The following is a 13,061-nucleotide window of genomic DNA, read 5'->3' on the forward strand; positions in this document are numbered from 1 at the left end:
ATAATTTTTTAAATTTTGTTATAAATATTTCAAAGACATTTTTCTACTTATGTAATTTTTCCAACTTGAGCCAGATACATATGAACATATCAGAAAGGGTCAACAATCCAATAAGGCGCCTCCCAGAATGCTCATTAATCCCCAGTGGGTCATGAGTTTCCCAGTCATGAAATGCCTTGCGGTCTCCTCCATCGCCCCGCCTCTCTCACCAAAGTGCTATGGCAGGACTGAGGGTGTTGGGTGTCTCTAGCAAAAAAAGTGATTGTGGAGGTCATACCGCGGGCCTGCGTGTCTGGATATCAGGTATCAAAGGGAATTTGGGGATTGTGCACTCCAACTAAGTAAATGGCTGGTGTGCATGAGGTTGACCAGGCACTGTCTTCATCAGATGGTTTGGAGATCAGGGTTAGTTTTGGCTGATGGTAGCCTGTCAAGATAATGATCAACTCAATCTAAAAGTTGGCAGAGACTTTTGGGATCACATCCAGTTAAAAAATATAGAGTAGCAATGTTAAAAATGACTTATAGCATTCGATAGACAACTCTGCTGAGCTTTATCATGTAGATTTCTCTCTTTTGGCTGACATCTATATTATGCCTAATTATTTCTGTTTGTGAATGGTTATTTGCTGCTTAAGTTTGCCTCTACAAGACTGTCTCCTTTTTCCTTTTGTCCTGCATCGTTGGCTTTTCTCAGTGACTGAATATGTGTGGCTGCTGTCTGCTCACATGGCCTGCACAGGGGCCTTGTTGGGGAGCCTCTGTTCATTCAGCAAACACGCCAATGTCCTCCAGAGTGGGGGGTCCTGCTGCAAGGAGCTACTGGGAGCCCCCCAATGCTCAGAAGCCCAATAACAGCAGAATTTGGCTCTGAGGATGTCAAGCAAACACACTACAAATGGCACTTTTATTTGCTTGCCTTCGCGTCCCCTCCCCCAGCAGCCTTCATTTACTAGGATCTGCAGTGCCATTTCCAGCCGCCCCATGGCAACAGCGGGCCATGTCAACAGGGGGACAAGTTTCTCATGATGTCACCGTGCCATGGTGTTTGGTGGTCTGTTGCAAAGAGTTGAAGCTGAGATGTGAAGATGCCAATGGGACCGATATTTTCTTAAAAACACAACAGACACTTGACTTTGGGCTGTGATAGCAAAGTCATGTTTTTGTTTGGAAGGATCAGTTTTTGTGTGCAATAATATCACAATCCTGTGTCCGAGCGCCCTCATTTCTAGTCTCTTTCATCGTCATTGTCACCATAAGAAGACCATTACAAAAATCACAATAACAAAAGCTTGTCCTGTCACTACTGCTCTCTTGACTTAATCTTGGTTTTGAATGAGCATGTTGTTGCAAGCCCAATACAGCCTGTCATTCGTCAGCACTCGCTCTTTGTCTGATTGGGATAATGCAATCTGCTCCTCTGCTCTCAGGCCTGTCAGACTCATGGTCAGGCCAGCAGATCTGTTGTGTGCACAGATCAATGAGCACCAGTAGCTTTGCCTCGTTGTAGGAACCCTCCTTGGCAACCAGGGCAACCCCCTCTAACCTTTGACCTGGGTTGTGGCCTTTAGATTGGAGAAGAAAAAATGGTTCCTGTCTAAATTCAGCCATTAGAATCTGGTGGAGACCGCAGTCTGCCCTCTAGCCTCTAAAGGAAACACACATCTTTGGGCATTGTAGGGTGACAAAGATCATCCACCAATGGCGAGACAAGTGCAGAATGTGATGGATTGTGTATTTGAAATTGTGACGTTTGATGGATGTCTAAATGAGGGGCATAATAGGTTTTGTGATGGATAGGTAGGAAGTGAACACTTAGATTTTCACACAGGAGCGGATGTGAGCTGTTTACTCTCAGGACAGCGAATGATGGATCGATTCAAGAGGGAGGAGGCCTCGGCGACAGAGGGGATAGATACATCCGACTGCCGATCACAGTTTCCAGATAACATTTCTGTTTTTATTGTCAACAAGAGTGTTCATCATTAAACACAATTAAAGTCAGGTGTCGATAACCATCATGATATAAATCAAATATCTACAAAAGTTGCATTGTTACATTCATTAAGGTAGACACTGCAAGAAGATTCCCCCTATTGTACAGTACTTATATTTCAATAATCATAAAGATAACACTAAAGGCACATCTATATTTAACAGAAGGGTTTTTACACCAGTGAAAGTATAAGGCACAAAGCTGTATTTGTTCGATTTAACCTGTATTAATTAAGGAGCATTTCATTTCATTTAACACTACTTTGATTTTTTTTTTTTACTTGCAAGGAATTGTCCCATCTTACAGACATAATCATGTTTGTTTTGAGAATTATCTTTGCCAAAAAGGCTCTGTGGGGGCATTTGAACAAGCTCCGTGAGCACATGTTAAATGGAAATACAAACCAACAACAGCGCTGCATAATTCAGGATAGCATCAGAGGAATTTAGAGCCTGTCACACACTTTCTCATGCACAGCACAAACACAGAATATCAATTCCCCCCAAAGACCAGATTAACATTGCTTTCATTTCTCACTGTTTGATCTTCAAACTCTGTTAATTATAGATTATGATCTCAAACAGCAGCAGAGCGGGGGTTTCATTAAAATCATTAGCGGTTGTAAACCAGCGTGCTGAGTTCTGAGCTATGGCAACAGTTATCAAGTGGACAAGTGTTGGCAACAGCTGAACGGTCAGCTGGGAAAAGAATGGCTGAGCCCAGAGAAAGTAGAGCTGTAGGGGGTCACGCACACACACACATACACACACACACACACACACACACACACACACACACACACACACACACACACACACACACACACACACACACACACACACACACACACACACACACAGACACACAGTGATGGTTACGTCCACATGTATGTAGCTGTTGCAGGACAGGTGACAGCGAGTGACCCTTAAATAAGAGTTCAGGATCCCGTTATGTTGCTGCACTCCAAAAGGTCAAAGGTCAACCTGACTGTTTAACATTAAAGATGTAAAAAAGTCATAGCCAATAACAACTTAGCGTTTGAACTCTTGGCAATGATGACACAATACAATAAAAACAGGGCATTTAAAAAATGAAACCTCAAACATTTAAAATATAAACAATATTTATTTCATTCCCTTTGACTTTCGCAGCCTGTTTCAATTCTTTGCTCCGCTTGCAGTGTTTTCAGTGAAGTAGCTTCTTGAGAAAGCCGTTATGGAGCCATGCGCTCGTGTTGCACCACAGTCGCATCAAGTTTACCCAGTTGCAGAATCATGAGACAAGTGCTTCTTGGTATGCCATAAAGTGTAGATTTTGGGAGGATTATCGCTGCTCTACTGTGGAATGCATAACATGTCTGACTGGAGAAATCACAGAGAGAAGGAGAGAGAGTATGGTAGCAGGGGCACAGGAGTCTTGGAGTGTGCTGACAGTGTGATTTTCCTTCACCCTGCTATCTAAAAAATGTGAGGTTGCTCACCCCTCCACTCCTGCTGCTATGATAACAGCAAGTCTTATATGATTTAAAACTAAACAAAACAGCTCTATTACCTGAACATTATACTTTATCAAACGTGTTAATAACCAAAAGACAACAAACAAAGAACCCAAAACAAACCCTGTTGACTTAATTTTACTCAAGTTTGACTTTTGAGTTGCTTCAAGGAGCTGCTCATTTTCCTTCAGGATTTGGCAAATGGAGGTAGCTCATTTTTACCGTTGTCCTCCATCTCCCTGAGAAAGACAACATTACACATATTGGCACACATGACTAAAAAGATCATGTGTTTGAAAGTTTTAGCTACTATTTGTCTAAATTAGTTTTTAAAAATATTTTCCCACCCCATTTTCAAATACAGACCTCTTCAGAAGTACAGCCATACGGCCTTTTTGTTTCATTAGCAGACCTGAAAAATGATCAAAATCAGCAATACTATGAATCTATCACAATTAACATCTGGATTAGTTTTGGGGAGCATTTCATAATTGTTGTGGTAATGCAGTCTGTGCACTACTTTGAAGCCAGAATATATAATTTCATCTAAGCTTTATATTTTTGTGACTGAAATGACAAGAAATTTGAACTGTGTGTGATATCATGATATAAAAATATGTTGTAAGTTTGATGTTAACTGTGAATGATTACACAACTCAAGCGGGTTACAACAGTGTGCTAAATCCACATTTCTAAAACACAGTTATGTGGCTTGCAAAACAGTTGGTGTGATGTAAAGCATCAGTGACTGGTGCTTTCACCCCCAATCAAATGAACATCTACAAATTCACTCTTACATTTTGTGCCTGACTTGGGCCTGAATTTGTTTAATGTTTCCCACATTGAAAGACGCAGCAAAATTCAAAAGTCCTTAAGAAAACACAGGGCCAAATTAATGGATTTTAAAATTATATGACTGGAATGACCCTCATTTGAAATGGAAACACAGTAAGGGACACAGATCCTGCTTTGTTAGAGAGATGCTGCCCCCCACAGGAAGAGAGTCTCAATGTATCGTGCCACTGCTGTAAATGGTGAACCCTCAGACAATGACAATGTTGAGGCCATCATACATTCCCCCACTTATCAACATCATGTCTGCACTGATAGACCAAGTTATGTACAGCATTAGCCCACAAACCAAAGCCATAATAACGGTGCAGTGAGAGCACAGAAAGCAGGCTTCATGTTTAAAGTTTCTCTGCAACCCCAGAGAGACCTCTCATATTTCTAGCTGTGGTGAAATGTAGATTTATGCTGTAGTCAAAACAAAGCCTGAACAAGACTGACACTGCATAATAAAAGGGCTGAAGCATTTGTTCTGCAGACATACTGTCCTCACACTGATGCATGACTTGAAGTAGCCAACAGCTTAACAGTGTATCTATGTGGTACAATAAGGTATCAATTAAAGTGTGTGTGAGGCCGTGCCTACCTGCAGACATGAGTAAATATACAAAGAAATGAGAGGAGCGTTTCCCCCCCTGCTGATGCAAAAAACTGACAAAGATAAGTCACTGAGGGTTCCCAAAGACAACACTGACCCCACGAGAGAAGTAAAACATACTCTGCCTTCTGGTGAGGCTGATTTGGCCCAGTGTGTACTTAAAAACTCATCATTGTATCCACAAGGGTTGGATTTTCAGTGAGTGTTGGAGGATATTTCATACCAAATTTAGAAAGAAAACATTGTCCAACAGATCAGATTCAGTTCATGACGCCTGGGAAGAAATCCAGTAATAAAATAACAGTTGTTTGCCTGGGAGGGATCTGTGAGGTTGTTTATAATGAGGTCTGTGAACACGGACAACCATTAACTTGTTTTACTGATCACACACAGCAAGAACGTTTCACCATATCTTTATTATTTTACTTTCAGGAATCATTTAAGTCTAACAGAGAAGAAACAAAACAAATGTGTAACATATACGTATACATTTTTTTACCACTTCATTTATACAAGTTCTTACAGTGGAAAAAAACACATTTCAATTAATTTTAGTCCTGAATGGACAAAACAAGACTTTTATACACACACTGTACAGGTTTCCCTCAGAGGGAAACACATGACATAGAATATGATCAGAGTTTCACATTTACAGTTCAGCAATGGGCTTGTGTGGCCAGTAAGGATGTTTCTCTTTGTCAAGCTTTGTTTCTGGGAAAGTCTCATTCAGGTCTTCAATGGTCATCTGGTCAAAGGGAATCATGTTCCTGAATTTCTCCAGCTGGGGAAAAAAGAACTGAGGATTAAGATGGAGAAGACAATTTGACTACATTATTTTCACTTATCATTACTTTTATTGAAGGAAATAAGGTCAGTTACTTTATTTTTTGGCTATTTAAAAAAACAAACAAACAAACAACCCACCTCTTTTTCATATTCGGCGATTCGAGCTTTGGATGCTTCAGTGTAGGCGATCGCTGTTATGTTCTAAAAAGACAAAAAGAAAGGAAAAACAAATTAAAAAGGAACATTTGCCAGGAGTTTTGATACAGTACTATAGATTGTGTACACTACAAAAATATAGTGGCACTCACCGACTCTGTCTCCTGGGCGTTGATCAGATTTGTCTGAGTGTCTACAGGCTCAGGAACTGTCAGGGCACTGAACTGGAAAAAAAGGAAGTTCACACTAAATATGATAACAATAAAATACTCTACAAGCTGTTAGTAGGGTCTCACAACAAATTAATGTTACTAATTATCAGAACATTTCAATAACTTTCAAGGAGAGAGGATATCAGTTTTACTACCTTTTTTTCAAACTCATCCACCATGCCTGCTTTAGCTATAGCAGACCTGTAGTCGCTCCAGTCAATGGTGGCAGGTTTCTCTGGAAGAGAGGCGAGCCTGTGAAGACAGATCCCTCTGGTTACAAACACCTTAGTTTACTGTTAGCAGTGGACTGACCAGAATTCCTGGTTATAATGATGATATTGTTTTAGAAAGATGTCCATTTATTTGTTAAATATCTGGACCCACCTATATTTTGCTGACATTGTCAACAGGCGCGTTACACCCTGGACAGGTCGCCACACGCTCATAAAGACAGACAACCATCATTACTTTACACACACACCTACAGGCAATTCAGATTTGCCTTCTAACCTAACTGCCATATCACTGCACCCTGCAGCCGCTGGGTTTGAACCTTGGAGCTCCTAAAGTACCCACAGCACCACCTTGCCTCAAAGGAGTGTAAACGTTAAATCAAGTTATTTTCAAAGGTGATTTATGATCTGTGCCTCATTCACTCACACACACACACACACACACACTTGCAAGAAACCAGGGATAGGACTCCCAGTCCTACAAATAATAGACAACCTGCTCTACCTGTTGAGCCACAGCTGTGTGAACCAGCTACCTACTATCTTCTAAATCTGCACATTGATATGAACTCAATGTTGTATTCAGAAGTGAAACTATGGTGTTAAAGTAAAGTATGTTGGTGAAGCACCACTGTTCATATCTCGAGCAGATTCTAAAAAAACTGGTCCATGCATTCATATTTAGTAGATTAGACTACTCTAATATTCTTTACGATGGATTACCAAAAATGCTGCAGCTAATTCATAATGCAGCAGTCATAGTCCTTACAAAGATGCACATATGAGCCTTAAATCTCTTCACTGACTCCCAGTACAGCACAAAATCAACTTCAAACTTCTGCTGATAGTCTATAAAGCACTTGATGGTTTGGCAACCCAGTATATAACTACCAGATGATTACTAATGCATGTTTAAAAGAAAACTTAAAACTTTGTTTTCTCAGGCTTATGAGTAGCCAATATTCTTACCTGAATCTGTGTGGCTAGACAAATGTTTAAAACATTTAAAAATCATTTTTATTTTATTTATTTGTGAATATGTGTGTGTGCTAATTTGGTGTTTTTTTAATTGTTGCATCTCTGTATTTTTAAAATGTGTTTTTAAACGATTTTTATCATGCTGATAAATTGCTTCCATCCTGACGTTAAGCACCTTAAACTTCTTAAATCTCTCTCACACCTGAATAGTCTTCGTGACAGGTGCATCGGTGGAGTAAACACTTACTTAAACAAAGAAGGGACACTGTCTTCACTTGCTCAATACAGTTCCTTTAATATATACAAAGGTTTGGTCAAGGACCTTGAAGTATATCATCAGGCATATTACTTATACCTGAAGAAGGTCAGATTAGATTTTTACATGGTTACAATGAGAACATGACATGTACAGTAATTGGTTATACTAACTTTGCAGAAATAGCATCACTGCGTGTCTTCAGGTTGTTGAACATGGTCTTCTGGTTGGGTGGCACCCTCTCTGCAAAAGCCACCCAGTCAATGGCCTTCAGTGAAGCTCGTCTCGCAGCCATGTTCAGGGTGTGTTAACTAAAAAAACAGACAAGGTTGACACTAAAGTAAACAAACTTTATGTCTTTGCTTCTTCCAAAATCTTACCTTTATTAATTCAATTTGACCTGAAAACTGTTTCTCCTCCCCATCAGGCTCCATGGTCATTTTCTTCTAACAGATAAAGATTTATGGCTCTGAGTTCCGAACCTTTTTTTCTTTTTTTGTGGATGAATAATCAAACAAATTCATCAAACTGCATTATTTACAAAGTTTTAACAATTGTCCAGTTAGCAAACACAGCTTGCAAAGCCATAACAGCAGAGCCGACAGACTATTAAACATCCATTTACAAAATATGTGTATTTTGTATTATTTCTGTTAATGAATCTATCTATTAACGCAATAATATTTAACATTTAAGCAGCTTGTCAACATACCAAGGACGCAACACAAGCTTATCCGAGCTGACTGCTGACCGGAAACGGAAATCAGGTAACCTGTCCCTCTGGTTTGGTCTCTGATTGAATGGCGAGTATTCACCGCCCTCCAGTGGTCATTGTGGAGAACTGCACCACTCATTAAAATGGTCAAACCAGGTCAATGCCACCATTAATATAGAGACCGTATAGAACCATAGACTGTATAGAACAGGGGTGTCAAACATACACAATGGTCTAATCCGGCCCACTAGATACATTTACAAGTGTGAAAATTGAAGAGAACAGTTTAGGGTTAGGTTAAAAAAAAAAAAAAAAGTAAAAAGAAAAGTATTTTTTGGAATCATAATCAATTTTTACTGGATTTTTCCCACATAGGACTGGCGGAGTACCACACAGGGGTAGCAGAGTTTCAGTCATCACATTCTTAGCTATATTTTACATCAGCAAATACTAACAGAGTACATTATACTGACAGTATTTTGACTACATTCTTTGTATGCAACGACACAAGGACTTGTCATCTGATGGCACTGTCAAGCTCATGAACATGACTAAATTTACTTTTGGGAGATAAACTAAGGATTTTGAGAATGTTACGAGCTTTTGGAGATGATCCATTGTGTGATGCTGTTTGTACAAACTGTTTGGAGAAAAAAAAAATCTTACTCAATAAATGTTATAACATAAGCTCCAGTCTCTTCCACATGATGTGTTGTGGGCTGGGTTTCCACGACCACCACTCAGTCACGAGTTCCCTCCTATTAAAAACACTTCTTCACATAGACGCAACTGCAGCAGCCGGAATAGTCAAGTTAATAAGTCTTTGGGCCGTCAAACGTTTCAAAATAAAATGTAGCCCTGGCATGATTGTATTCCTGCAAGTACTTGCGATAAGTGCGGTTTTATTTGGAAATATACATCCGGTGTAACGTTTACTGTCAGTTTCTTATTTGACACAGCTTGCTGCCCGGTAAAAGCAGTAAGGTCACTCAGCACAATGAGAGGTTCAGGTACATGTCAGAGAAAGCTGTTGAGCCCGCTGAGATGCGCTTTATATGAGGAGTGACAGAATAGGACGAAGAAAAGAGAGCCAAAAGGTAAGATAAAGGATAAAAAATAACTTAAAAAAAGAAGAACTAAATAGAAGTTTATATTAAGTATGAATCTGATGGAAGTGCTAACAGTCAAATACTTTTTTTTAGACAGAACAAGAAAAGAAAAATTATAAAATGATGTGCACTGTCTAAAGTATAGCCCTATACATTTTTTCCACATTTGCTTGTGTTACAGCATTTTCTACTTTTTATCTGTCTGTAAATAACTTTAAAATACTGCTCTGATATAATATGTTTTTGCATTTATTGGTACAATTCCCAGCCATAACATTTGTTTTGCCTAATTTCCTCAGGATATTAAAGGGAGGGGAAATGTACACAGTTACCATGGAGATAAATGTGCTAGGATGAAATTGTCCTCATGTAATAGGTTTACAACCAAAGCATGGGCTAGATTTGGAGGTCTTACATTCACCATATACTTTGATTGAACCCTGATGGCATGCTGTTATGTCATTCTGTCAGTCTGATAATTGAGGACAAGATATTTAATTTGTGCTCCATTATTTACAGTTTGATGGGTTTTTCTTTAAAGTCGATGCAACACTGTGATACAAAAACTTTTCATGTTTTGGTGATTCAATAACTGCGTAGAAAGAGGACAGTATCTGGAGTTAGATCACAAACATCATGCTTCCTTTCATTTGTTGTCAGGGTTTATATAAAGACAATTAATTCTCTCTGCATGCTCACCAGACTATACTGATTGTTAATGTTCCTTGTAGCAGCTTCCATACCATCCTGTTTGACCAGTTTACATATTCAAATAGCACACATATATCATCCTATATATAGGACAGCTCTTTTGAGTCCCCATTTCTGGAGGACTTTTATTATACAGTGTCCTGCATATCGGGATGAGGTGGAGAGGCTTTTCAGTGTGGTGTAAGGGCAACAACCTGGTACTCAACCCCACCAAGACCAAGGAGCTGATCATAGACTATAGGAGGAAAAAAACAGACATTCAGCCTCTATACATCAGCGGTGTCTGTGTGGAGAGGGTCTCGGACTTCCGCTTTCTGGGCATCAAGATAGAGGATGGACCTGACCTGGAGCACTAACACTACAGCAGTGGTTAAGAAGGCACAGCAGAGACTCTACTTTCTGAGGATCCTTAGGAAGTACCATCTCACTCAGGAACTGCTTGTGTCCTTCTATCGCTGCTCCATGGAGAACGTTCTGACCTTCTGTATCTGTGTGTGGTTTACAAGCTGCGCAGTAGCAGAGGAGTAGAGAGGAAGGTGCTGCAGAGGGTTGTCACCACCGCCCAGAAGATCGGCTGCCCTCTCCTCTCCTCTCCTCAGAAGATCGGCTGCCCTCGCCTCTCCTTAGAAGATCTCTACAACTCCTGCTGTCTCAAAAAGGCCTACACCATCCTCAAAGACCCATCCCACCCGGGTCACACTCTGTTTGAACTGCTGCCCTCAGTTTTTTTTTTTTTTATCCTAGAGCAATAACTGCTCTAAATGCTCATAAAACCCTTATCCTGTTTTAACTGTAACAGCTAGTATGTGATATTTAGGGGACTTGTGCAATATTGATGGCAGTGAGTGGAATGTGTTGTGTGTGTGTATTATGTGTTTTAGTTAGTTTAGTACTTAATTAGTTTTAGTACTAATTACTCATGTATTTTATCCTTTTACAAGCACATTCTACAATGACAATAAAGACTATTCTTATTCTAATTCTTCTTATCCCTCTCTTGTCCCTCTCTCCAGGGCCTGTAGTATTATTTCTGTTATCATACAGTGACCCTGAGGTACAAAACACAACATTAAAACTGTGTTTCTTGATTACCTCAGTATTTTTTTTATAAATCCTGTCTACAGCCCTACCTCTGTCTTACCTCCAATAGAAGAAGCAATATTAACAGCAGCGCCAGGCAGAATGACTCAGGCAGTGGAGGACCAGAACCAGACACCAGCCTCAGGAAACAGGCAAAAGGATAATGCTTTGCAGTGGAGGGACAGCAGAAATGCAGCTCAGGGTGTCATGGAAGCAGACAAGTGGACTCCAGAGTCTGGACTACAACACAGTGATTCAGAAGAGCAAAACGACGAAGATGAGCAGGAGTCTGCCTCTTGTCCCACTGCTCGGCAGGTGGGTGGCCTTGCCAAGCGCAGCCATCATGGTGCACCTGATGGAGGTTGGGGTTGGGTTGTGCTGGTAGCCACCATGTTGGTTCTGGCTCTAACGCTGGCCTTCCCGTCATGCGTTGGCATCTTCTACACAGACCTTCAAACAGAGTTCAACGCCAGCAACACAGAGACCTCGTGGGTGCCAGCTATCATGACGGCTGTGCTGCATGCTGGTGGTAGGTCTCATATTACACACACACAAACACACGCACGCAAACACACAGTAACGGAACATGTGTTTGTGTGTGCATGTGTGAAATATGTGTGTGGTTAGCTGCTTGTCACTTTTATCTCTCGCCTATGACAATTTTGCAAGAACAACAAATGCACACGAGTACACAGAGGATAGCTTTTCTTGTAAATTGTTAGTACCATTTGTACCAAGTTTGCGGGAATAACATAAAAAGCTAAGGACTTCCTGGCCCATGTTCAGCTTTTTGAGAGAGGCAACAATGAGTCAGATGACTTTAGGGTCAGAGCCCATTGTTCTTGCGAAGGAGAGTTTATTAGTCTTTCGTCTGCTTCCCTCTCTCTCTAATGACAGGACCTCACCTGACAGCAACATATGGTGAAATGGGAATTGCCTGTAAATACAGTAATTCTTAGATCATAATATGTAATTCCATAAATTCAGTTTGTCAACATAATAATGACTTTGAACTCTGCCCCACCTATCCAAGTTTAAATATTTGTTCTGGACAGTTTTTTGAGAGCAAATTTAATGAGGAAAATATACAGAATTAAACAAGACTACAAGCCTAAAGCTCCACTAGTAGCTCCTAGAGGCGGTAACACTTACACTGAAAATTAAGTGACGATTTTGTTATTCATACAACCTATCCAGGTGTGTGGACATACATTTCAAGTGCTTGTCCTAAAGCAAAATGTGAAGTGTTCCTCTACACATAAATACATGCAGTTGACAGGTTGTAATTTGTTTAATCGGTATCACAGTGGAAAAAAGAACAAGAATGAAGATGAAACACAAAAGAGCTGGAAAGCCAGCTAAGTGGATTTAGATGTCAACTTTATTGGATCAGTCTGTAGTTGGCTTAGAAGTAAGGTTTGGTGATTTGAGAATTGGATTTCTATCATTATTTTTGCACATTTTGGCAATTTTCCATATCCTGGCAAGAGTAGAAAGCAGATAACACTACCGGTTTTGTGTTTCAGAGAATACATCACAGATAAGAGGAAATTCATTTGGGCCTTGTTTAGGTACTTCTTTGTTCAAGAATAATAGACCAATGCAAATCATGTTCATTTGTTGTGCAAATAAGAACATTGTTATGCTGGGTGAATGCAAGCCTATCGATTTGTATTTGAATAGATGCATACTTATTGTAAAATTAAATATTACTTTGTTGAAAATCACCTTATAATCTGGTCAGAAAAATTGAAATCAGAATACATTTGGCATATTGTCACTTTATATGAAACAGATGGTGCAGTGGTTTGAAAGTGTGTGTGATTTTGGGGAAACAAACAATGAGTGTTTTTGTCTTTTTACTGGCCTTTTATTGGAATAGGTGTG

The 13,061-nt window shown here is 39.9% G+C and overlaps 1 protein-coding gene across 3 annotated transcripts; it reads right to left on the minus strand.

Annotated features, from left to right (window-relative positions):
• Positions 1–5,341: 5,341 nt before the first annotated feature.
• Positions 5,342–8,323, minus strand: atp5pd (ATP synthase peripheral stalk subunit d). Of its 3 annotated transcripts, none has more exons than XM_062439664.1 (6): positions 8,272–8,323; positions 7,733–7,870; positions 6,248–6,344; positions 6,033–6,104; positions 5,863–5,925; positions 5,342–5,719 (listed from the first exon to the last, which is right to left on the minus strand). In XM_062439664.1, exons 2-6 carry the CDS (start codon positions 7,852–7,854, stop codon positions 5,588–5,590), a joined length of 486 nt encoding a protein of 161 aa, XP_062295648.1. In that variant the 5' UTR covers positions 7,855–7,870; positions 8,272–8,323; the 3' UTR covers positions 5,342–5,587. The 3 variants fall into 3 exon arrangements, with proteins under 3 accessions (XP_062295648.1, XP_062295647.1, XP_062295649.1); XM_062439663.1 differs by lacking the exon at positions 8,272–8,323 and adding an exon at positions 7,940–8,255; XM_062439665.1 differs by lacking the exon at positions 8,272–8,323 and adding an exon at positions 7,940–8,255 and having other exon boundaries at positions 7,733–7,894.
• Positions 8,324–13,061: the final 4,738 nt, after the last annotated feature.

Source organism: Scomber scombrus, chromosome 18, assembly GCF_963691925.1.
Source record: "Scomber scombrus chromosome 18, fScoSco1.1, whole genome shotgun sequence".
Taxonomy (NCBI): domain Eukaryota; kingdom Metazoa; phylum Chordata; class Actinopteri; order Scombriformes; family Scombridae; genus Scomber; species Scomber scombrus.